Source organism: Onychomys torridus, chromosome 20 (genome assembly GCF_903995425.1).
Source record: "Onychomys torridus chromosome 20, mOncTor1.1, whole genome shotgun sequence".
Classification (NCBI taxonomy): domain Eukaryota; kingdom Metazoa; phylum Chordata; class Mammalia; order Rodentia; family Cricetidae; genus Onychomys; species Onychomys torridus.
The window spans coordinates 9,235,908-9,261,641 of record NC_050462.1 but is presented as its reverse complement, the minus strand read 5'-3'; the positions used below and the strand labels follow the sequence as shown (position 1 = coordinate 9,261,641).

Here is a 25,734-nt window from a genome sequence, read left to right as displayed (position 1 = left end):
AATGCTAAGCAGGGTCATATCTGCTGTTTGCATTTAGTGGGTTTCTAAAGTATGTTGAAATGGGACTGAAAATAAAAACCTGAGCTTCTATGGACCCTGCTGCTTTCCTTTGTGAGTGTCTGTACCTGGGCAGAGCCAAGCAGCCTTGAGGGCCTGCAGTAGTCACTGAGATACTGTACTCTGTGTCTACGTTCCTTCAGAGCAGGTTAAGCCTTTGGATGGAATGCTGCTGATTGGCGTGTAGTGTGCCTGCCATCCCTTACTGCAGTTACATTGCAGTGAGGGAGAACTGCTGTATGCATTTGTAAATACTTTTGATCTTTGCTTCACAGATATTTGAAAGCAAATTTGAGAGACGTTTGATTTTGGATTTTTCTGAAGTCATGTTTTCTATGAAGCAGTTTGAACAGGTAAGCAAGACATTTTAGGGTACTTTTTAAATATGTCATGATATAATCACATTTGAGATTCTGTGACTTTTTTGTTGTTGTTGCTTTTTGAGAGAAACAGTTAATGATTGCTGTTGAGCTAGTATAATCTTAAAGCAATTATTCAATCATAGGTTATATGGGGTACTTTATATGCTAAGTCATATAAAATGTCCAGGTTGGACTGTCATCCAGCTCGTGCGGGGTGGAGGCAGGAAGACTTTGACAGGGTGTTTAAGGCCTGTCGGGCTGTTTAGACCCTGTCTCCAGCACCAGCACAGCCCAAAATGAAGCCAGGGTGGGGCATGCTTATACTTCCAGCACTTCAGAGGACCAGGCACGTGGATTGCTGTGAGTTCAAGGCCTGCAAGAACTGTGTAACAGGAGCCAGACTAGCCCGTGTTAGAGTGAAACTCACTCAGCTCCATAGTCTTAGGCCGCCCTGTGCTGCATGAGACCCATTTCACCCACACCCACACATGAAAATCAATCTTATCTGGGTGTCCTGGTATATACCTATGATCCCAACACTTAGAAAATGAAGACAGAAGCGTCAGGAGACCTTGTATCCAAAAAGCTAAAAGTGCGCGTGTGCGTGTGCGTGCGTGTGCGTGCGTGTGTGTGTGTGTGTGTGTGTGTGTGTGTGTGTATGCATGCATGCATTCGTGTGTGCACACGCCTTGGTTTGAGCCAGTCACACAAGGCTAAAAGACAAATCATTTGTTTTCCCATGTTAACCAGCAGCAACCACAGAACACTAACCTTGCCCTTATTTTCCCTGGTATTTACTCTGAACTCAGTGTGTTCTTTCCTTGGTGTGTTGGTTTTGGTCTCATCTATAGTCTTCCTCCTCTGGTAAGTTAATTTCAGTTCCTTTGTCTCCTCACCCAGAACAGATCTATCTTAGGATTTGATTGAATCCATATTTACCACTTATATTTATAAGCAGGGAGAATTTTAGAGTTACATGTATTTTGTGTATGCCGCCTTATCTTTCCTTATTCTTCACATAGGTTGACTACCTTGTCTGTGGGTTTGTCTCCAGTAGCATTATGAGTACCCACATGGCAACTTTTTTCCACTTCCTTAGATTCCCCCTGGAGTACTTCCTGTTAGGTCTTGCTCTCAGCCCATTGGACAGATGTTCCATAAGGGTGGCCCTGTATTTCTCTCCTGTTTCCTGGGCTCTGCGTTTCCCTCTTGTTCCCACTTTACTCTTTTATCTCAGTGTCATAGCTCCTCCAGGTTCCTGGGGAAGGTAAAGGGCAGGAACTTAGGATTTCGTGTATCTGTAAACATGTTCATTCCTCCTGCACTGCATTGATAGTAGGCTAGGCATCCAATTCTAGGTCATTCTCCCTCACAGTGTTCAGAGTGTTGCCACGTTGTTGTCCAGCTTCTGTTGTTCACCTGGAGAGCTTTAATGCTGATCTTTTGCTAGGAACTCTGTTGAAGTGTTATCTCTTTCCTGGATGTTCTGGAATCTCCTTCTAGTAATCAACATTAATTTCCTTTTTTGTCTTCAGCTGTTTCTACCAAGCTTTCTCTGGTACATTGAGAATTGCTTCTTGATGGGCGACTCTGTGGTCTGCGATGAAGCACTGGCCATTTTAGCCAAGCTCATTCTGAAAAAAGCTGCTCCGCCCACTGCTGGCTCTATGGCCATTGAAAAATATCCTCTGGTTTTCTCACAACAGACTGTGGGGTAAGTTCTAAATGCACTCCCTATGGTGATGGTAAGATTATCCATTTCTAATTGAATGTTCAAGTATACTGCCCAAAATGATGGTCTTGTATATTCTCTAGAAAGATGTCCATGATAAAGTGTTGTGCCTATACACATAGTGATTCGTAAGATTGCAGTTTGCAATGTTTAAACAAAAGTTGTGCATGGAAATATAGAAAAAAGTGGTTGGAGACATAAACCTGTTAGCTTTGTTTATCTCAGGGTGATTAAGAAAAGAGGTGATTAGCTGGACAGTGATGGTACATGCCTTTAATCTTACCCAGCACATAGGAAGCAGAGGCAGGTGGCCAGCCTGGTCTACAAAACGAGTTCCAGGTCTGCCAGGGCTGTTAAACAGAGAAACCCTGTCTCCAAAAACCAAAAAAGAAAAAAAAAAGAGGTGATTATTAATTTTTTAACCTTGTAAAGATCATTTTAGATTCATGTGTAATTTCAAGAACTAGTATAGAGAGGTTCTGTGTGTATGTTTCCCACTGGTACCATCTTACATAATCTTGCTGTAGTATTGGAACTAGATATAGCTTAGCAGCCTCACTCAGACTTCCTCAGTTAGTGTAGACCTGAGCACTGACCATATGTAGATCAGTGGGTCTGTGCAGGCGATCACTCAGCAGATCTATCACCACCACCTGAAGGCACAGAAGTATTCCTCTCTGTCCCTTTTTGTCCTCCAGTTTTTAAAAATCCTAAGACAGTTCCATCATTTCTCTTCTCCCTCCAGCCTGGCCTGTGCCCCACCCCCACTCACTTCACAATTCGCTTGTACGTCTTATAACAGCCGCACGCACACTTGCATTCCTAACCCTTGCACTCAGTCAGCCCTCCCATTTTTATAAATATGTCACTGTGAGAGTATTCTGCAAGAACTGTGCCGTGTATCTTGTGATTTGTTGGCTTTTTTATCTAGCACAGTTCTTTTGAGATTCACCCAAGTTGCTATCTCAGTAAACTCACTCAGTAAACGGAACACTTGTTTAATCATTCACATGTGGAAGAACATTTAGTTATTTCTGCTTCTTGGTCATTGCACATTAAGCTACTGTGAACATTCATGTTTTCAAAGTGGAATTTTGGGGGTTTATCATAAGTATAAAGAATTGCAACCCTCTTCTTGCAAATAGCTATTATAGTGACTTGTGAAGGCATGATTTTGAAGAGCCAAATACAATTGAATTCATGATAGAAACAGCAGTTCTACAAAATATATTGAAAGAATTGAAAGTGTTGTTTTTGAGACAGGACCTCACTATGTAGTTCCCCCTCCCTCCTTTCCTCCTTCCGTCCCTCCCTCCCTCCCTCTCCCTCTCCCCTCCCATGGCATATGAAGTATATGTAACTTGTTCTGCATTGATTGTTGTGTCAGATTTGTGGTTTAGGTCAACAGGCTGTTGACTTGCTTTGGCAGCATTTGTTGAGAAGCTGTTCTGTGTGCTGCCTTGTACTTGGGTCACGTAGGTATGGCTTCTGTCTGTCTGTGCCCCATGGTCTGCTCCATTTACCCCATGTATTGCAGCTGTTAAAAAGGCCACGGCTCGCTTTCTTCTGTGGTGGGTGGGGTGGCTACATGCCATGTCTGAGAAGTCAGAAGATAGCTTTTCTGAGTAGGTTCTTTTCTTCTGCTCTGTGGGTCCTGGGACTCAAACTCAGGTCCTTGGGCTTGGCAGCAAGCACCTTTACCTGCTAGACCACCCCCACTGGCCCCGTTCCTTTGCTTCCATACTTTATTTTGTGTTTGCTGGAGTGGATTGCACCTATTGCCAGTCTGTAGTTTGCTTTGAGACCCTAAGGTAAGTGGATGGGGTTCCCTGAGTTTGTGCTAAGTACTCGGCTTTGAACTTGGCTGCCTTCTCTAAGGTGAGGGGATTGTCCCCACAGTCACACGGCATTTAGTTTTGTATTAGGTGAGCTTGAGATCTGGGGAACCTTGCCTCTTTAATGCCTGCTGACATCTCCTCCTCTGAAAGTAGCTTCTCTGTCACATGTGCCTGAGCAGAGTCTTGCTCTCTTTACCTGAGTCTGGCTCTTGAGAAGTGAGTAATGAGTAACTCCTAGAGAATCATTTCTTAGACCTTCTATCTTGATTTCACAACCCAGAGCCCGTCTCCAGCAGGCACATTCTTGCCCGTGGCCAGAACTCTAGGTTCTGTGCCATGGAGCCTTGTTCTTGGCTTCCCCAAGGGATTGATGAGACTGTCTTTCACATCTCACAGTTCTTCAGTCCTCCCGAGAAAAGTATATAGTAAATATTTAGATCTTTTCACCCAAAGCTAGTACTACGACTCCAGTGTCTCTCCCTGAGAAAGCATCCTACACACACACACACACACACACACACACACACACACACACACACACACAGCAGATACAATCTGTGTGAATGGTCACTTTTGTACGCTCAGCTATAGTCCAAACAAGAGGAGTGTTGCAGTTACAGGCCAAGCTTAGGAGCATTGTGAGTTGAGTGAGCCTGGGATCCACAGTAGACCTGTCTCTAAAACTTCATAGTTTCAGACCCACCCCAGCTGTCCATCTCACAGGACTAGGAAGAGAACAGTGGTGTGGAATGCTCACCTCAGCCTCAATGGGTGTAACTGTGCATAAGAGCAGCCTCTCCACAGTTCAGAAGATAATGCTGCTGTGGAGAAGGACCTGGTGAGGCAGTTAGGCAGGGAGCAAGGACAGAGAGAGAGGAACAGTCCTTCCTGGAGTCGGCCTTTCTACTTACTGTAACTGTGGAAAGGACTGAGCTTTGCAAGGTCTGAGTTCAAGACTCCAAGCAAGGAGGGAAGTTAACTATATAGGACAGTGGTGGGGCGGATGACTGTTTTTTTAATGTCATCTCAGTATCTTACGTTTCTATAGATTGTCAAATCATGCTCATTGCCAAAAAGACTAGCCAGATCTGATGATTAGCTAGGTGGTGGTGGCACATGCCCTTAATCCTATCACTTGGGAGCTAGAGGAGGGTTTTGGGAGGCAGAGGCAGGTGGATCTTTGAGCTCCAAGCCAGTCTGGTCTACAGAGTGAGTTCTAGGACAGTCAGGGCTACACAGAGAGACCCTGAAAACAAAAGGTATGATGATAGTTAAGTTAAATGAACTTGTCTATATTTCCAAATAGTCTATGTCCTGAAAATTATAAAACAAAAAAATGTGACTTTTTGTTGATTTAAATTTAAAAAAACTGTTAACAGTCACTTCTGTTATACAAATTAACCAAACTCTGCGTGGAGGGTAAGTTATAAGGCATATTACCTATCATTCCTATGACTTTGGGAGAGTAGAAGAGGGCATAGTTACAACTGTATGTCTAACACATACCCACAAACAAATGCTAAGTCAGAAAATATCACAGAAGAACCTGTGCCATGTTAAAGTCAGCACTGTCGATCACAGTTAATAAAAGTGGTATTTGCCGATTTTACCATGGTCACTTTGTGACCTCATTCTTCATTTGGAAAATAGCAAAGTTCATGTAAAAAGGAAACAGTTGGTTAATTGTAATGCCGGCAGCACTCAGAAGGCAAGAGGCAGGAGGATTGCCACAAGTTCAAGGCCAGCCAAGTTCCAAGCTAGTCAGGGCTCATAGCTATCCCTTGTCTCATGAAAATAGGAAATGCGTAGAGGAAGTCAATTTGTCCTGATCCATAAGAGATCTGCCCAGCAGCACAAAATGCACAACAGTGCCTAGAACTAGAGAGGACCTGGTTTAAGTGACAGATGAGGTGAAATGGAGAAGCAAGTCAGCACGTGGAGTTGAAGAGCCTGTCGCTGCAAGTGTTCCTCTGCATCCAGCCTTCACCTCCAGTTCCCTCCTCCATTCAAGATGCGGCCTTTCAAACCTGTGCCTGCATCTGTTAAATGTCTGTGCATTGTTTTCCCCTCAGATCCTGCTTAAAGCAGAGGAAGACCGACTTGAAGAGAAGAAAGGAACAGTTTCCCGTACTAGACCATCTCTTGTCCATAGTTCAGTTACCCCCAAATAACAACACCACTTACCTTTCACAGTCTTGGGCAGCCCTTGTGGTATTACCTCATATCAGGTAAGAAGATAAACTGTAGTTTTACAAGTGTCTAACATTTTGATTAAAATGTTAACTATTCTTTGCTGTCCTGTGAATAAGCCGTGAACTAGAGATTTGAAAATTTCCCTTTTCTCCGCACTGCTTGAACAGACCTCTTGAGAAGGAGAAGGTGCTGGCTCTCGTGTCATGCTTCGTAGAGTCCCTCTTCATGGCTGGTGACAAGGGGAGCTTTGGGAAAGGTCAGTGACAATGAGCACTTGTCCTCTGCCTGGTCTTCTCTGGCACACCCAAAGGAAATGTAAACACGGGTAATGCTGGAGAATAGCACTAACTCTCTTCTGCCCTGACTCCCTGAATGAAAAATGCATGTGTGGCAGAGACATGCATTACTTATACCCCTTAATGTGGTGACCGGGTCCAAGTTGCATGAGCACAAGGAAAGTCAAGTGTCAAGAGGCTGTTTTAACTTGGGACACTTGAGCCCTGCTGTCTCCCACCCTTAGAGACACCTGCCCCAAGCCGCTTCATTTAGTCTAATGCCCTCTGTGTATGTGTGTACCCTCTGTGCGAGGACCTTCCTGAGTTCCTTGTTCAGTGCACTCTTCCCTCCCACCACCACTCAGGCTGGTTGCTTGTTGTTGTGATGGGACACCACGCCCTAATGTGACTTAGGAAGAAAGAGTTTGTGTTATCATACAGTTCCAGGAGAGTGCATACTGGCAGGGGAGGCATGGCAGCAGCAGCCAGAGAAGGAAGCTGAGAGATGACTTCCATCAGCAAGGCTCTGTGTCCTCGGAGTTGCAGAACCTCCTCCAAATAGCCCCACCCTCTGGGGACCAGGTGTCACATACAGGAGTCTGTGGTGGGGACTCACTCAGTCTCACCCAGATTCCACAGGTGCATCACTAGGAAGGCCTACCTGCCTCCTGTAGGCAGGAATGGGTTGCCATGCTCCAAGTCACTCTTTAATTAGTGTTAACTGGGTTTCTGAATTTCTAGTCTATTGCATATGTAACTTAATATAAACTGAAGAATAATTTCAGCATGAGTAATATAAAGATAACAGCTTTTGAAAAGTCCAGGACTACTGTTAGGGAAAGTTCTAGTCTGAGTGATGCTGGAGGGTGGACTGTATCCCTCACTTGAGATGCTCAGGACTAAGAAGTGCTTCAGATTTTTTAGTCCCTCAGATTTTGAAATATGTACATGGATTTCACTGGTTGAGGAACCCCCCTGAAAATCCCAGATCTAACACTGTGACTCTGAAGCTAAGCACACAGCACAGCAGGCCAAACGTTCAGCTTTGGAATAGATCTCTTGACCTCAGCTTGCCTCTTGTCTAAGTCAGTGGCATGAACTTTGTGTTCACCGTAACAAAGAGTGTCTGACTTAGAGACTAGACTCTCTGTTGCTTTCTGTTCCGTTAGACATTTGACATGCAGTACTGCATCAGAGAGCACAGGTGTGTTCCATTAGACATTTGACATGCAGTACTGCATCAGAGAGCATGGATTCCCTTTAAATGAGCTTTCTCTAAGGATGGTTGGTAATGAGGTGTTTCACAGCTGAGAAAGGTACTTTTCCTGTCTTTCTGCCCTTAGGAAACTTATTTGTTCTCTGTCAAGCTGTAAGTACCCTGCTAAGTTTGGAAGAGTCTTCTGAACTTCTTCGTCTGGTTCCTGTGGAGCGGGTGAAGAATTTAGTGCTGTAAGTAAGCAGCTTCTATTTGTCTTAATAATAAACAAAATAGCAAAAGCTCCCAGTTTGTGAAGTCTTGGATATAACAGAAATCTTTCTAATCTGTTTTATACCCAAATACAGTCACATGGGGAAATTAAATGTTGATATTAGATCCTTCAACTAAAATAAGTAATTTTTGACAGATTTTAAGTATATGGTCATCTTTGCAAAGGAATACTTCATTATATGCCTAGGTTTTAGATAATAAAGTTAAAATGCCAGCTGGATTTTTTTTTTTTAACAGCATCTCTCTACATATCCCTAAAACTCAATAGGTAGACCAGGGTGGCCTTGAACTCCCAGAAATGCATCTGCTTCTGCCTCCTAACTGCTAAGATTAAAGGCATATGTCACCGTGCTTGGCCCAGTTGGATTTAAAAGGGGGGAAAAAGTTATTTTATTTGGTAGTGCTGAGAATGGAACCCAAGACCTCTCACACACTAGGCCTGTTCTGGTTCAGGTGGATTGAGGCCAAGGCTGTGGCTGAGCAGTGTACAGTATGAGGCCGCCCCTAGCGAAGTGTTCCTGCCCTGAACACTAATATTATTGGGAAGCCCTCTCTCTGCCTGTGGTAACACCTTCACTGGGAACAAAATCTGAAGTCCTCACTGAGTCCCTCTGACTTTTTATGATCTAATCCCTGTGACTGCTGACATCACCCATATTTCCTTGTTCACTTGGCCCCAGTTACACTGGTCTCCAATGCTCTTGTAGGTTAGAATGCATCGGCGTGGGCCTTGGCTTCACTCTTCTGCCTAGAATGCTTTTCCTTCAGATACCCTTGAGCCCATGTTTCCATTCCTTCCAGTTCTGCATTCCCTGACCGTCCTGTATCAAATGCGCTCCACTTTGCCCACTGGTCCCTGCCAGCTGCTCTGCCGCTGCTTGCCCTGGCCTCCTCCCCTAATCCTTTTCTCCCTGGCATTTATCACTGCTCTACTGAATATTTTAGTGTGCTATGGCTCCCTTTTCCTACAAATTTGACTTTTGGGAAAAGAGGAACTTTGGTCTTTGGTTGACTTTCTCTCAGTGTCTAGAAAAACCACTGGCATACGCTGGGCTCTCAGTCCAAATGTGGATGAAGTTGGCATAGGGAGGCTCTGTAGCTTGTCACAGGGATGGTCTAGAAATGGCTGCACTTTTCCAGCTCAGTGCCTGACATGCAGTACCCTCTTCACACATTCCACACGTCCCCTTCTTATGCAGCCGTGGGCTGGGGGAACAGCACTGGCTGTTCTAGTCCCCCTGCCTCTCGCCAGCTGGTTGCAGCTAAGCACAGCACTCGCGTGGCAGGCCTGGTCTGCTGCTGTAACTATAAAATGATGTCAGCAAGCGCTATAAAACTTAAAGCCCGCTGCATTTTATATTTCCTTCCTCCGCGGACATTTCTTGGTAACTTAGCAGTGTGATGCAGCTTGAATCTCATAAATGTCTTGTTGCAGAACATTTCCAACGGAGCCATCTGTGTTGCTGTTGGCTGATCTCTATTATCAGAGGCTGGCCTTATGTGGATGCAAAGGGCCGCTTTCTGAGAAAGCTTTAATGGAGTTATTTCCCAAGTTACAGACAAACATTTCAACTGGTGTCTCCAAGGTAATACTGCATTGTGTGTTCAGCCCATGACCACGTGGTCCCTCAGCAGAGGGCACTGCTGTGGATTTCTGTTAGAACAGTGATTGTTAAACACTGGTCACAGACTAATTACAACAAGACTGCTTAGGATGATCAGATTACAAATCCTAGGGTTCTGTCTCCAAACATTCCGATTCAGTAGGACTGGGGTAGAAAAAAGCTAGAGAAATAAGATTATTTTTCTTTAATTTATGTACTCAGAGTTGGTAGTTGTTTGACTAAATCTCCATTATAACAGCCTTGCATAGTGCACATTTTGTGGACTAGATAACTGTGCTTATACTAATAGGTGAACAACCTATCCATGTCTTACAACTTAAAACTAGAAGAATGTATTCTTGTGATACATTGCTGCTCTCAGTTTTCAAATTTCATGAACAGAAAACTTAAGCCAAGCATACTTGTGCACACCATAACCCCAGTAGTCAGGAGATGGATCTCTGTGGGGCCAGCCTGGTCTGCATAGGGAGTTCCAGGACAGCCAGGGCTGCATAGTAAGACCCTGTCTCGAAAAGAAGCAAAAAAAAGGGAAGAAAAGGAAAAAAAAAATGGAGCTGGTTTACCTACTCATTCAAATGTGTGGCCATACCAATGTGACTAGGTGTGGAGCTGCTGATCTTAGCCGAATGTTGGACAAGCTTAGCCAGGACCTTGCACTTCCTGCCCTAGCTAAAACTAAGTTCTAGTGTGTGGAGCAGCCCTTCCCCACTCAGTCTCCTGCCGTCTGTAATTCATTGACTGTTTGATTAGGTATTGGTCATTTTTGGATATGAGACAAGGACTAGAAAAGGCCAGGTTTTACTCTGACCAATAGTATCTCTTAGATCTGGTGAGACATGGGTCTCCCTGACTGCACATCAGTTCTTTTCCTTCATCTAAATCTGCAATTGGAAATCTTCCTTGTATTCTCTCTAGATTCGGCTCTTGACAATAAGGATCCTAAATCATTTTGACATCCGGCTTCCAGCATCAGTGGAGGTATTGTAATTATTAGAGTGTATAGTTTTAAAAAAGTATAATTTGTTGGGTGGTGGCGGCGAAGGCCTTAAATCCCAGCACTCAAGAGGCAGAGCCAGGTGGATCTCTGAAGCCAGCCTGGTCTGCAGAGCGAGATCCAGGCAGGCACCAAAGCTACACAGAGAAACCCTGTCTTTAAAAAAAAAAGGTAAATAAATAAAACATAATTTATAAATATATTTTTAATTTTCAAAATGGTATCTTTTGTTATCATTTTCAAAATGATAACTATATGTAGCTAAGCTATATAAACATGTATCATAAAAAATTATTTTTGGAAATAGAATTCTTGCCTACCACTAAGTCTCCTAAATGTTCTTTCAAATCTTGTGGGTAGCAGACATGATGGGAACTCGTGTTACTGTGGGACTCTTCCGCATCAGTGCCTCTGGTTTTACCTCTCTTTAGAAGTTAATAGTACTCACAGTTGAAAATCTTACTGTTTCCTCTGTTAATGGAAGGTTAAGTGGGGTTTTAGTTACCATTTTCCAGTATTTTCGACAGCACCACAGTGAACTCCCTTAGATGGATATTTTCCTGCATAGAACTGTTTCCATGATACAAATACTAGAAGTAGACTTGCACAGTGAGACTATATATATATATATATATATATATATATATATATATATATATATATATATATATATACATACACATACACTCTGTGTGTGCGTGCATGTGTGTGTGTGCGCGCGCGCATGCACATGCACATACATTTAGTGCACATGAATGTGGAGGCCAGAGGGTGACGCTGATTGTTTTCTATCATTCTCTACTTTATTTAATTTAAAATATAGTTGCATCACTTAACCTCTGTAACATCTCGCATCCTCCCCCCACTTCCAATTCTTTATTGTTACATATATTTATTTAAGTATGAATAAATGTATAAGTACAACCTGCTCAGTCCATTTACTGTTACTTGTGTATATATGTGTTTAGAGCTAATCACTTTTTATTTTAAATTATTGTATTGTATCTTTATGTGTATGGATGTTTTGCCTTCATGTATATCTGGGTACTGTGTACATGCCTAGTGCCCAAGGATGCCAGCAGAAGGCATCAGATTTCCTGGACTGGAATTACGGATAGGTTATAAGCCACCATGTAGGCACTGGGAATTGAGCCAGGGTCCTCTAGAAGAGCAGCCTGCTCTTAACTGCTGAGCCAGCCCTGATCATTGTCTTTTGAGACAGGCTCCCACTGAATCAGCTAGGCCTACTGACCCCTGAGCTCCAGGAGTCTGCCCTTCTCTAACATATTCCAGGTTGGGCTTTTTGTTTGTTTTGTTTTGTTTTTCTTTCTGAAAACCTTTAAGCTGAGCATAATGGTGCACACATTTAATCCTAGCACTCGGGAGGCAAGAAGCAGGTGGATCTCTGTAAGTTTGGGGTCACCTGGACCACATAGCGAGTTCCAGGCCAACAAGGACTATATAGTAAGGCCTCAAAAAACAAAAGCCTTCAGTCTTGCTTCACATCCCTTTTGGAGTCGGGGGTCTGAGCTGCCTTGGGTTTTGTCTGGCTGTTCAGGATGACGACGGGCTCTCGGAGCGGCAGTCAGCCTTTGCTATCCTGCGCCAGGCAGAGCTGGTGCCAGCAACTGTGAGTGACTACAGAGAGAAGCTCCTCCACTTGAGAAAGCTGAGGCATGATGTGGTGCAGGCTGCAACCCCTCTGGGGCCGCTACAGGAGGTAACCGTGCTGTCTGTCTCGCTTGAAAATTGTTTCTTCAGGTAGCTTGTAAATCTTATTTTGAAGATGGCGTCACAGAGTTGTCAACAATGAAAATGTTCTTATAAGTGAGGTGAACCCTGCTTCTTTTCCATGCTTCAAGTTCAGTCGCTCCTTCAGCCTATTAAATAAGCTGGTGTTCTTTTGTGTGTGTGAGGTGGGACACAGGGACCTCATTTTGTGTTGCTTTGCTTAGAAGGGACGCCTTGACTACCACATCAGTTCTTTCACTTGGGCTTCTCCTGTGTTTCTTACCTAGTTATAGCACATGAGCATTTGAAAATGTATTAATTCACCCTCAACAGTTGTCTGGCTTCAAGGGCCTTACAAAAAAAGAAAGAAAGAAATCAGTTTTGTTGACAGAATAATTCTAAAATGTGGGTTCTGTCCTTTAAAAGACACTATAAAGGACGGAGTATGATTGGTGGATGTGACTATAAAGGGTGGAGTATGATTGGTGGATGTGACTATAAAGGGTGGAGTATGATTGGTGGATGTGACTATAAAGGGTGGAGTATGATTGGTGGATGTGACTATAAAGGGTGGAGTATGATTGGTGGATGTGGCTGTAGAGGGTGGAGTATGATTGGTGGATGTGGCTGTAGAGGGTGGAGTATGATTGGTAGATGTGGCTGTAGAGGGTGGAGTATGATTGGTGGATGTGGACTTAGGGTGCAGAAATGTGTCGCATGAGAAGCAGAGCTAACTGCTGGCCCCTGGTGTCCCCAGAACAGCTTAAGAGTACTCGGATTACCAAGATGAAGGAAGGGCACACCATTTCTTTGTGAATTAGGAAAACAGTAGTCCGTACTCCACTGTTGATATAGGAATTACATGAGATAAATATAATATCCCACTACAAAATATGCTACCATCCAAGCACTTTCTGGTAACTATTATTAACATTAACTATGTCAATCTTCCATCAAACATGTTGGCTAGTAATGAGCGGGTGCTGGTGATAAAGATCACAGCAAAAGCCCAGCCTCTGCCTTCAAAGAGATGATGTCAAAGGCAAGGACTAGGGAGCCTGCCATCTAGAGTTAGCATGCCCTCTGGTTCCTGCTCAAGAGTGTGTAAGTTCCTAGGGTTTCTAGAGGGGTGGAGTTTGGTGGCATCTTGAAGGAGGCGATAATGTCCCAGTGTAGAAGAAGAGTGTGCAAAGGAAGCAAGACCTGAGAGCATGTAGGTCATTTAGGAACACTGCAGACAGGCGTGGTCCCCAGGCTTGGAGGATACTGCTACATCTTCATCTCTTTGATGTCACGCATGTGCTCTCCTTCCTAGCCGTCCTGCTGGCTTTGATTATCCTGCTTGTTGATTAGCTGTGCTGGTGAAGTAGTGTCTGCACGAAGCCCAACTCCCTAGAAAGAGCTGCTTCCCATACTGTGCTTTGTCGTTCTCAGCATGCCTTTCTGTTCACAGTCCTTCCCATCCGGTCCTCCTGCACTTCTCACAGCCAAGTGCGGGCAGCGCTAGTCCCTCCTTACAGATGAGGAAGCGGGCTCATTGACTCCTGACGGGTAGGACACCGTGTCAGGTTGAGAGCCAGTGTTTACCACATGTCTTCACTGCCGCCAGATCGTGGCTTTGGCTTTGAAAGCCATTATGGACTCGCTAGCAGCAAGCTGGAGGAAGGTGTTCCTCTTTCATTTACTTCTGTCCTTTGCTGTTTTAAATGCTGGCGTCCTGCATTTCATTGGGAACAGCGATTGCAGCTGGAACCTCCACCAACATCCCACCCCCAAATTTAAAAACATCTGCTGTTCTCCATTATGTCTTAGAAAATCAGGCGTTGGTAATAATGAATGATGTTCAAAAGTTGACTGAGAAAGCTTTCGGCCCCCTGAACTGGACTCTGAAAGTTCACTTTCAAGAATTCAGACATCTGGCCAGGCATGGTGGTACATGCCTTTAATGCCAGCACTTGGGAATCAGAGCCAGAGAGATCTCTGTGACTTTGGGGCTAGCTTGATCTACAGAGTGAGTTCCAGGACAGCCAGGGCTATGTAAAGAGATCCTAAAAAAAGAACTCAGGCATGTGCTGTGCAGAAGGCTTGAGCCCCGGTCCCCACAGTTCTGTTGTTGTTGTTTGATTGTTGTCCTTCTTTAGGGTCTACACTCACTAATGATGCTCTTCAGGTGGTGACTGTTGTTAGGATGGAATTTCGTTCCAGTTAGATTAGACTTTGTGAGTGAACGCCTGGATTAGGATCTTGAATTCTGTGTTCTAATGAAAATGAGTGAGATTTTAGGAGATGAAGAAAAATTATTACACACCGAATTCTGGGTTAATACCAAGAACCTTTGTTCTTAAGTGCAAGCGTCTTCCAGACTTCACTTTGTCCCGGGGGTGTGTGCACCTGAGCACTTCTCCTCTGCCCTTCCACTGCAGCCTGTCCGCGATGACTAAATCAGTCTCTTGGACTTGCAGGTGCCACTCCGTTACCTGTTAGGCATGCTGTATGTCAACTTCAGCGCCCTCTGGGACCCTGTGATTGAGCTCATAAGGTAAGCATGGACTGAGTGGATGGGACCATTCACGTTAACTGATGTAGAATGATGGTGCCCGGGCTTGTTCCAGCTGGGTATGATTTAAGTGCATGGGTATCTGAATCCTTTGGGAAACAACACAAAGAAGAAAACTATGCTTTCTCTTTGGTGCCTGTTTTTCAGTAATTTAGGTGTATGAATATTTCTATGCATTTAAATGACTGGAGGACTTTTCTTTTTATTTTTTATGATACTATTTGTATGATGAAAAGATACATTATGATAATTACATGCTTTTATTTTTACATATTAGATCACTGAGCCATACTTTTAAAATGAGGACTTTTCGGGCTGAAGAGATGGCTCAGAGGTTAAGAGCATTGACTGTTCTTCCAGAGGTTCTGAGTTCAATTCCCAGCAACCACATGGTGGCTCACAGCCATCTGTAATGAGATCTTGCACCCTCTTCTGTGTACATAAATAAGTATTAAAAAAAGAAAGAGGACTTTTCAAAACCCTTGCTGTCTAGCACGTACGCACACACACACAGTTCCCTTTAGCTCTAACAGATAATTTTAATAGTCACAGAAAATAGCATATGCTGTGCTGAGATGTAGAAATCTGTCCTTTTACAAATGTTTGTCCTTGAGACTTTACTCTGGCTTTTTGTCAGACTGGAAATATGTCATGTGTCATGCCTTTCCAGATCCTATTAGTTCTTACTTGACAGAAGCAGAATAAACAAATCCCTTTCCAATTTTAAACCAATTTGCCTGCTTTTACTTTCTTTCAGAGCCATCAAACAAGTGTAGTGAAAATAAATAGCTTTTGACTTCAACCTGGGTCGTTTTTTTCTTTCTTCTGGTCCCTTCAGAAGATAAGAACTGACATAGTTGTAATCAGTGGTCCATTATCACAAATGTTGCCTCTTAAATGCTTTTAAAGTCTCTCCATAGTGGCTGGGCTATTTTACTGTTGAGGTCTATTCTCCATGTATAACACACAACGTGTGTAGTTCTCATATCTAGTGTAAAGTTTATGTATATTAGAATGTTAAGAGGAAGCCAGGTGTGATGATGCACACTTTTAATGACAGCATTCAGGAGGCTAAGGCAGAGAAGATCACAATCTGAAGCTAGCCTGGGATACATCACTGTCTCATGAAAGGAGGATGAGAGAGAAGGGAATGGGGAGGAAGATAAGAAGGAGAGAAGAGAAAAGGGAAATTAATGACAAAGAATAGAGAAAACTTGAAAATATTATTGCAAGGTCTTAAACTATAAAAACAAAACAAGCCGGGCGGTGGTGGTGCACGCCTGTAATCCCAGCACTTGGGAGGCAGAGGCAGGTGGATCTCTGAGTTCGAGGCCAGACTGGTCTACAAAGTGAGTTCCAAGACAGGCTCCAAAGCTACAGAGAAACCCTGTCTCGAAAAACACAAACAAACAAACAAAACCCAAATAAAACCAAAAATGACGCTAGATGATTCATTTCATGTCTCATCATTAAGTTCTGGAAAGTCTGTGTTTGAGATAGATTCTAAATATGTAGCCCTGGCTGGCCTGGGATGAGCTATGAGGAGCAGGCTGGCCTCAGACACAGATCCCAAGCGATGGGATTAGAGGCGAGTGCCACCACACTCAGCTAAAAAGTGTATTTCAAATAGTGAATGAGGTGCAGAGAAATAGATATTTTTAACTAACTGTGAGCGCAACGGTTATTTTTCTCCAGCAACTTTCTTTTCCTAATGTCCCTACCTCATATACTATCTTAGCTTTTTTTTGAGGGGGGGGGGTCTCTGTGTAGCTTTGCGCCTTTCCTGGAACTCACTTGGTAGACCAGGCTGGCCTCGAACTCACAGAGATCCGCCTGCCTCTGCCTCCCGAGTGCTGGGATTACAGGCGTGCGCCACCACCGCCCAGCCTATCTTAGCTTTTTCAACTTGACGTAGTCTGGAATCATGTGAAGAGAGAGTCAATTGAGTGATTTTATCAGGTTGGTCCAAGGACTTGTCTCTTCTTTTTTGTGTGTGTGTGATTTCTAAGTTTATTTAGTTACTATTATGTAGTTATTTTTTAATTACAACATAGCTAGAAACACAGTGATATAATTAACAAACATTAAGCATGAGCTGGTAACCTACTCATAAACTAACTCAGGCTTTTCAGGATTTGCTGATCAGCTCCCCTTATGTTGATGGGTCAACTCAGTAATTGTTTAAAATGTAGCACACCTGTGCGAGGCTGGGTTATATGATGAAAACAGTTCTGGTGGAAATAACATGGCTAGATGCCTTCCATGTGGGTCTCATCTTCAAACTCTATTGCAAGGACTTGTCTTGAATGATCATTAATGTGGGAGGCCCACTGTGGGCAGCACAGTCCCTAGGTAGGTGGACTTGAGCTGTGTAAGAGAGCTAGCTGAACTTGAGCCTGGGGTTAAGGCAGCAAGCAGCTTTCCTCCATGGTTCCTACCTCTAGGTTCCTACTTTGAGATCCCGCCCTAATTTCCATCAGTGAATTGTGGCCTAGAAGTAAAACTCAAGTCAACATTTTCCTCCCCAAGTTGCTCTTGTTTATGGTATCTGTCACACCAACAGAGGAAAAAGTAGAGAGTATAGCATGCTATTCATGCCTGCATCCTAGCACCCAGTGGTGGGCCCAGTGGATTGGGAGTTTGGGGCTTTATAATGGCTTCTTGGCCAGCTTAGACTGCATAGACTGACTCAAAGCACCTTCAACAGCAAAGCTAAATAGTCTTACATGCCTCTACTTATAGTTTAAGGAAATATCTGTAGTTGTTTATGACTATAAAATAATTTCCATGGGTTGGCAAGGAGGTTCAACAACAGGTAGAAGCTCTTTCGTAAGGCTGATGACCTGAGTTCAGTTCTTGGATCCCACAGCAGAAGGAGTCATTCCCCGGATTCTGTGACTCCTCTAATGTCTGTGCCCACACTGGGACACTACACCCACACTCACTCATGGACATCACACGCACAGTCACACATATAATGATGAAGTTACATAAAGAGTTGATGCAATGTAGGCAGTGTAAAAACAACAGAAAAGTGTGAAATGTATTTTAGCCTCATGTTGAAGGCTAATCGGATTAACATTTAGTTAATTCTTATACATTTTCTGGTGGGATATCTCACACTAAGACCACGCTGTGTCATGTATTTTATGATCTTTTCTTTTAGTTCCCATGCCCACGGAATGGAAAACAAGCAGTTCTGGAATGTCTGCTATGAGCATCTAGAAAAAGCAGCTGCACATGCTGGTATGAGCAGGAGTCTCAAGGGCTGGGGACACCAGTGTTTATTGAATTGGGGAACATGAGAACTACATTCTCTTTGATAAAGTGCTGAGATAGGTCACTGTTGCCCTTGTGTTAGTAGAAAGCAAGTGTCCAGTCTTAGGGACAAGTGTAATCATCCTCAGGCATTAGCATGACAGTTTTCTCTTGCAGAGAAAGAACTACAGAAGGATAGGAGAGACGAACAGCCCACTGCGGATGGAAGTTGGGAGCAAACCCAAGAGGGAGACGTCGGTGCACTTTACCAGCAGCAGTTAGCATCGAAAACTGACTGTCGGGAGCGACTGGACCATACCAACTTCCGGTTCTTGCTCTGGCGAGCTTTGGCCAAATTTCCAGAGAGAGTAGAGCCAAGGTCCAGGGAACTCTCCCCACTGTTCTTGAGGTTCATCAAGTAAGTACCTAGGATGATGTCCCAGGCACAGTGTGAGAGTAGGGGTACCAGCCTCCCCCAGTGACTGAGAACGTCTGTCATGTTTACACAGCACTGCCTCCTCAGGTAACTACTAAACTAGTTTTCTGTTTGACTTAGCATACAAATGGTGTAAATAAAAATAGGTCAGCTCAGCTTACCACAGAAGAGGGCCATGCTGCGGCTACAGAGGCCTTAGGTCAGCTTACCACAGAAGAGGGCCATGCTGCGGCTACAGAAGAGGCCTTGCTATTTCTTGTCCTGTGCATTGTTTTATTACTTGCCTGGGAGTAAAAACTGTTTCCCAGTGACCTAAGCATGACTACTGTTTGAGCCTCTTGATGTCAGGGGATGTGCTCTGGAGTGGTAAGAGCTTTCTGAAGCCTGGTTTGGTTTTGAGTATCTGAGTACGAGAGTCTCGGTGGCTTTGCAAGTCTAACAAGGATGTGTTGTACAGACTAGAAGTAAGCAGCAAGTGTGTGCTCCAGTGTGCCTCGTTACATGGGAGGAAGGTGTGGGGTCATGCTGAGCAGGACGTAAGCCACGGCGTGTCTGGCTAGTCCCGGGAATAGGGGGTCGGGGGTGGGAGGGGGGTGAGCACTGCAGCCTGATCACAGAGGAAGCAGTGGAGATGGGCAAGAATTAGCAGTGGGGCCTTCGCTGTCAGAGAAGAGGGCGGTTGAGGCAGAAGTGCCAAGGACTTGGAGGTGCTGTTCTGAGAACAGATTGTAGAATGGTGGGTGGAGAGAGGCCAGTCAGAAGGAGATCACAGGTGTGAGCAAGGTTAACTGGTGACCTGACAAGGCTGTAGTATTAAAGACTGCTTTAAAAAAAAAGGAATTCTAGTTTGGAAAAAAAAAAAAAAAATTGAAAAGATTCTAAGCAGGTCACTTGTGTGATTGGAGGAGGTAGTGGTTGTAGGGAACAGAAGAAGTGAGTTAATCTCTCAAGATTTTAGCCTGAGCAGCTAGGAAAGGCAGGTTACCACCTTAGGGTAAAGGGATGCAGACGCTGCTGGTTTGTGGGGGAAACCAAGGAGATATCCAAGTAGGCATTGCGTTTAGAAAGATTGAGTTCAAGGAAAAGGGTTGATCTGGAGATAATAAATTGAGAATTATCAGTAGATGAGCAGTATTTAAAGTCACCTGACAGAATGGAGTCTCCTAGAGAGACCAGAAAGTGAAGACCTGCAGGGGCTGTTCAGAGAGAGGAAGTAAGGAACCAGCAAAGGAGGCCATGGGAGTCCTTGGAAAGGAAACAAGACATGGATCTGAACTTCTAGTGTGTTAACTGTCTGTGTTTTCCCTCAAGAAATAACATCACCTCTTAGTTTAAAGATCAATGTCTCAGGGAGGGATAGTCAGTTGGACCAGAGAATTAGATGTGCTGAGCAGTCAATCCTGTGTCAGAATTAGACTTGGCCTTTGACTTAAGGGAGACCTTACCCAGAAAGACACACAGAGACCATGATGAGTTGCTCTATTGAGTCTGGACAGAAGTTGGCGCAATGAGCTCTGGAGAAGCAGAGTGGAGCCTGTGAGTTCTTGTAGTAAGATGGAGACTGAGGGGCGGGGGCCAGAGAGGGCGTGACTGGTGGTGCTTCTGTTATTCAAAGGTGAACAGGCTTCCGTAAATACTGTTGTACAAAAGACCAAGAAGGGCGGAGGAGCCGGGTGGTTAGCGCACATCTTTAATCCCAGCACCTGGAGACAGGGTCAGGTGAGTTTCTGTGAGTTGGAGGCCAGCCTGGTCTACATAGCAGGTTCCAGGTCAATCAGAGCTGCACAGTGAGAGCCTGCCTTTTAAAAAATGGGGACTACAGGGAGGAGAATAGGAACCAGGAAAGGGTAGAGCATACAAAACATACAGCAGGTCAGCAGTAGGAGATAATGTCTCCAGCCCCAGAACTGTCTGTGGGATGGTTGTTCGTGGAATGAGAAACGAGGTATCTATCTTTTCTCTCACATTGTATGTGTCTTAAAGGATGTGGCAGCTGATTGTAAGGCAGCAAGGGCCATGTTAGTGGGCTGTGCACATCCCTGCCATCTAAGAATGAAGACCGTCCTGAAGGTCTTTATACTGTGGTGAAGGGACAAAGGCCTGTCATAGGAGGGAAGACTTAGACGCTCTATTAGAAACTAGTACTCACGTTTAAGAATAGGTGGCATTTTTGTTTTATGTGCTTTTGGTTACATTAAAAAAAAAGCCTCAGCCTCTGACTGAAATGAAAGGTTTCCTTCTTGTCCCTTTTCCCTGGTAGTTTGATAATTATAGGCCTTTTACCTTAAATGCACTTTTCTGTTGAGTCTATAAGTGGTGAGAGACACAGGTCTAGTTACATTCTTTTGCACATGGTTATCCATTTGCCCCCTGCACCATTTATCAGGAAGATTGCCCTTTCTCCAGAGTTCTCAGTGTGTCATTGGAAGGCCAGCACTGGCTGTGGGCCAGCTCGTATGCTAATGCAATGCTGTTTTGATCAAGCAGCTTTTTAGTTTGTTAGGAAATTAGGTAATGTTTCTGACTTTACTTTTTGCTTGCTATCGCTTTGACTCTTTGAGATTGTAATGCTATGCTTTTGAAAGGACATTGGCAAAGTAGGAAAGAGATCCAGTCCTAATGCTCACATTAATCCTTTACTCTATAGTCCACTCTGTCCAGCTGTGCTTCCAGAGACAAGGAGGCTGATTTCACTGCAGTCTGGGTAGACATTTCAAATTTCAACAACATAGTAATGGAGCAGACTGTCTTTTACAGTTAATGGTCGATCGGCATGTCAGTGAGAGAGACTGGTGGAGGGCTGGAGAGATGCACCGTTGGTTAAGAGCACTGGCTGCTCTTAAAGAACCAAGGTGCAATTCCTAGCACATAATGGTGGTTCACAACCATCTATAACGTTGGCCAGGGGATCCAGCGCCCTCTTCTGACCTATGTTGGTACCAGGCACAAATGTCTGGTACACAGATAAACATGCAGGCAAAGCACCCATCACATAGAATAAAATAATTTAAGAATGCTAGTATAAAGGCACCTTGACTAAGGCAGTGTGTGTGTGTGTGTGTGTGTGTGTGTGTGTGTGTGTGTGTGTGTGTATGGGCGCGTGTGCCTGTGTACTATGGATACTCTTCCAATGAAGCGTATTCCTCACTTGCGTTATCACATGCTTCCTCTTAACAGCAATGAATATTATCCAGCTGATCTGCAAGTTGCTCCAACCCAGGATCTACGCAGAAAAAGCAGAGGAAAAGAGACTGAGGAAATGGAAGAGGATCCTACTGTGGGGGAAGATGAAGAATTGGAGGAAGAGGTAGTGCCCCCAGATGAAGCCCCCCAGAAGAAGAAGACAAGAAGGGCCGCAGCCAAGTGAGTTCCCCGTCCCCAGCCGATCGGGGAGCTAGGGTTGTAGGGGTCAGTGTAGGCTTCTGTGTCTGTGGGAAGCAGCTTCACGAAGAACTCCTCCAGTCATTATTGGCATGCCGTGGTGCATCTTCCTGGATTTTCCTGGCAGTCTTGTCAGTCTTTGAGGATTCTTACGCTGAATCACACTGGAGCCAGGCATTGAGAACTGGCTGGAGTGTTCTGTAACACCAAAGCTAGCGGGAGACAGGCCCAGAATTACACCCGGAACTTTATTGGGATCTGCTGGCCTAGGTGCTGCCCGGGACCACACCTGTGTCAGTGTGCCCCAGTAAACTGGTAGTGCAGCCCTGCCTCTCTTGGCCTCTGTCTTGAATCTCTTGGCACGTGGGGACTGCTGGTTTGTTTGGCAACAGTTACTGACTAGTTTTTCCAGCTTCAGCTCAGAACCTCAGGAGCTGAGGAACTTTGATGTGGCTCGTTTTTGTCATGGGTCCTTTTAAAGATGAGAGCGTTGCAGCCTGCAGTGCTGAGGTGCCTTAGGTGTTGGGGTTGTGTGCCAGGGTCGCAGGCACCAGAGTCTCTGGTCAGCACTTCCCTTCCCTTTGACTTAGCCCTGCTGGTTACTTTTTTCTTATGCTACGATACTTTCTAGTTCCCCTGGTTACTCATTTACTTAAATTGTTCCAGACTTATTTATTTATTTAAAAGAAACCTCTTTCAAAGGCTTTTTGAGCTTGCCCAAAGATTGTCTGGATTGAGGGTCTGATCCGCAAGACTGGTGTTGCTCTTAAACTTTTAGATCTGACTTGTTGAGTATTTCTACACTAGCCTTTATAAATTTATCCACTTGATAACTTTAGCCAGTGGCCTTTGCTAAGTGTAAGACTGCAAAGCTGAACCACAAATATCTGTAGTGTAGGGATAGATGTGTCAGATACTTCGAGGGGGTTTATGGGAGCACTGGAAAGAATTACTCCCGTCTACCACAAAGAAGGAAGCAGAGACTCAGAGAAGGTCTTCTGCAAAGGAAAGGATCCTTGCTGCTGAGAGATGAAAGCTCCAGCCTTGGGCAAGGAAAAGACCTGTCAACCAATGGAAATGGTGTGTAGAGCATGGGCCCACAGCCAAGCTGCCAGACACTCGAGTCTCTTTCCATCAGCATAATCCCTAGCAAAAGATTAGTTCTAGGTATGTGTTTGCTGAATAAATGAATAAGCCATTTCTCCAGTCACACCTTGGCCTTTCTCACCCCCAAGACTTGCACACATGCTCTTGCCTCTGTCCAAATGCCCTGGCCTCGTTTCTACTCACTGAGAGAGTCTGTTCATACTTTAGGATGTCCTTCTCGCCATAGGTCTTCACTGAAGGTTTTCTTGTCTTTTAAAGTAGAAGTCATCTTACATGATTCAAACTCTCATAACCGGTTGATTATACTTGTAGAATGGAATCCCTGCTTGCTTTGGATATTAGCTCTTTACAGGTCTTATGGAAATCACAAATTCCCTACGGGCTGCAAGTGGTATTTTCACTAATAACTGCATGCCTCCCTGCACTTTGAAGTGTTCTAAAGAAACTTATGTGAAATACTAAACATGAAGATGTGCTGGGCTTAGTAGGTAGAGTGCTTGCCTAGAGTACATGTGGCCCTGGGTTCAGGCAGCACTTCATATGCCTGGCATGGTAGTATATACCTATAATCTTAACTTGGGAGTGGAGGTAGGAGGGTCCGAAGTTGAAAGTTATCCTCATCCGCATAGTTCAGGGGCAATCTAGATAGATAGGTGGGTGGGTGGGTGGGTGGGTGGATGGAGGGAGAGATGGAGGGAGGGAGGGAGGGAGAGATGGAGGGAGAAATTCTGTGAAGGTTAGGTCTCTTGTAATTCATCTACCACCTATATCCAAACCTAGAATATTGCTACCACATACCATTATTTAAAATGTGAATTAATTGTTCTGGATGTGTGGCACACACCCACATCTTTAATCTTAGCACTCAGGAGGCAGAAACAAGCAGATCTCTCAGTTCAAAGCTAACCTGAACTACATAGCAAGTTCCAGGTGAGCCAGAGCTACATAGTGAGATCATGAGACCCTTGGGAGAGGGTTGAGGGGAGTGAGTGAATGACCTTGGTGCTATCTCAGTCTATGCATAGCCCAGCTTTATAATCTTTCTGCCTAGAGTCCATGTATTAGGAAGTCAGATGGGCAAATGAGGTAGACACACCTTCTCAGTCTGTTGTAGTAGATGGTGTCATTTGCTCTCGACAGCCCTGTCTCCGTGTTAACTTTTAGTCTCAGGGCGTTGCTGCTTTTTCTGGTCAGTCGTATAAACAAGAGCCATTGTCACCTAAACTTGGACCTCTGTTGCATGGCGTCAGTGTTGGTGTCCTCTTGAGAGAGAGGAAGAGGAGTCCTGCCACTTCTTGCCTGCTTTTGGAACCTAGCAAAGGAATAAGTCCCCAGGTCACCGGTGCTCACAGTTTGAGAGCAGTCTTCTAGCCACCTTCTTCCCAGTTTTGGTTTAGCTGAAGCCTTTCCAAGCACATCCCGAAGGCTTTTCTAGTGTGGGAAGCCTGCCTGAGATTCAAAGTTTCAAGAGGATAATTTCCTAGTCATTAAAATTTGCTTGGGTAATTAACAGCAAATTTATGGGTGGGGTGTTTAGAATACTTGTCAGAGAATAAAATTGTGGACAATGTTCTTTGAAGGTGATCTTTATTCTTTTCTACTACAGTAACCTCTTGTTTTGTTTAGGCAGTTAATTGCTCATTTGCAAGTCTTCTCTAAGTTTTCAAACCCACGGGCCTTATATCTAGAATCCAAATTGTATGAACTGTATCTTCAGGTAAGTCAAATAAATTCTCAGCGCTTTAATCCTTGCAAACTTTCCTCTCATTTTCTTTACCAGACTAAAACTTGGATTTTTGGGAACTGTGGATGGGGTGACCATGGATGGGGTCCATTTCTGCATTTTAAGTGCTGTTTTTGTGAATAGGCATACTTTTAAAAACCATCTTAATGTACAGCTTTAGATTGACTTTATCAACTTCAGAACAGAGTGACTACACTGAGCAGCTGGATTAGAAGTAAGGACAGTAAAATCATGCTATGTCAGAGGAAAGGATGACTGGCTGCCTTTGCTGCTTGACTTCTGCCATGGTGGGGACTCGGGCTTCTGTGTCTGCTAGATGGAATGAGAACAGACAGGTGAAGTGCTGTAATTATAATGTGTATCCCCAGCTCCAGAAAAGATGACAGAAAGGCAATTGGGTTGTCCTTCTAAACCCACTGGGGAAATGAAGTTTTCTCCGATGTGGGTGGTCTTGCTGGAATTTGATCTGTTCAGCAGATTTTGTCCATGCTCTGCACATAATTCACATAGACCTTATTAGAAAGCCAGAGCTCAGAAGTCTCCTGCCACAGGTAACGGTGGGACCACAGCCAAGTCCTCTCCTGACAGCTGGCTGACCATTAACTTTATAGTATAGGGTGTCCTTGTCACAAGACCAGCCCAGTTGGTTAAAATCCAGGTCACCCACATTATTCAGGTCAGAATTTCATTTCCTTTTCTTTCTTTTTCTTCCCCCTAGGTAGAGTCTTGTCATTTGATTTATTAAACAAGTTTCTATCTCATGGTTTGTGTATATATTACTTCGTTAAATTATTCTGTAAAACCTCTTTTCTAGTTATTGCTACACCAAGATCAAATGGTGCAAAAAATAGCCTTGGATTGCATAATGACCTACAAGCACCCTCATATCCTCCCTTACAGGTGAGCTCTGTAGGCATAAGAAACGTTACTTTCTTTTACCTAGAGCCACTTCTGA

The 25,734-nt window shown here is 44.2% G+C and overlaps 1 protein-coding gene across 3 annotated transcripts in view; it reads left to right on the top strand.

The window, feature by feature from the left end:
* Utp20 (UTP20 small subunit processome component) overlaps positions 1–25,734 on the top strand; it is an 85,465-nt gene that overhangs the window by 10,875 nt on the left and 48,856 nt on the right. For all 3 annotated transcript variants that reach the window (XM_036169704.1, XM_036169705.1, XM_036169706.1), the window contains exons 11-24: positions 333–410; positions 1,955–2,133; positions 6,062–6,217; positions 6,350–6,438; positions 7,801–7,906; positions 9,382–9,532; positions 10,487–10,549; positions 12,124–12,285; positions 14,759–14,835; positions 18,020–18,099; positions 18,289–18,529; positions 21,725–21,910; positions 24,662–24,752; positions 25,594–25,679. In XM_036169704.1, coding sequence (XP_036025597.1) covers positions 333–410; positions 1,955–2,133; positions 6,062–6,217; positions 6,350–6,438; positions 7,801–7,906; positions 9,382–9,532; positions 10,487–10,549; positions 12,124–12,285; positions 14,759–14,835; positions 18,020–18,099; positions 18,289–18,529; positions 21,725–21,910; positions 24,662–24,752; positions 25,594–25,679 — 1,745 coding nt within the window. The remainder of the gene's footprint in view (positions 1–332; positions 411–1,954; positions 2,134–6,061; positions 6,218–6,349; positions 6,439–7,800; positions 7,907–9,381; positions 9,533–10,486; positions 10,550–12,123; positions 12,286–14,758; positions 14,836–18,019; positions 18,100–18,288; positions 18,530–21,724; positions 21,911–24,661; positions 24,753–25,593; positions 25,680–25,734) is intronic.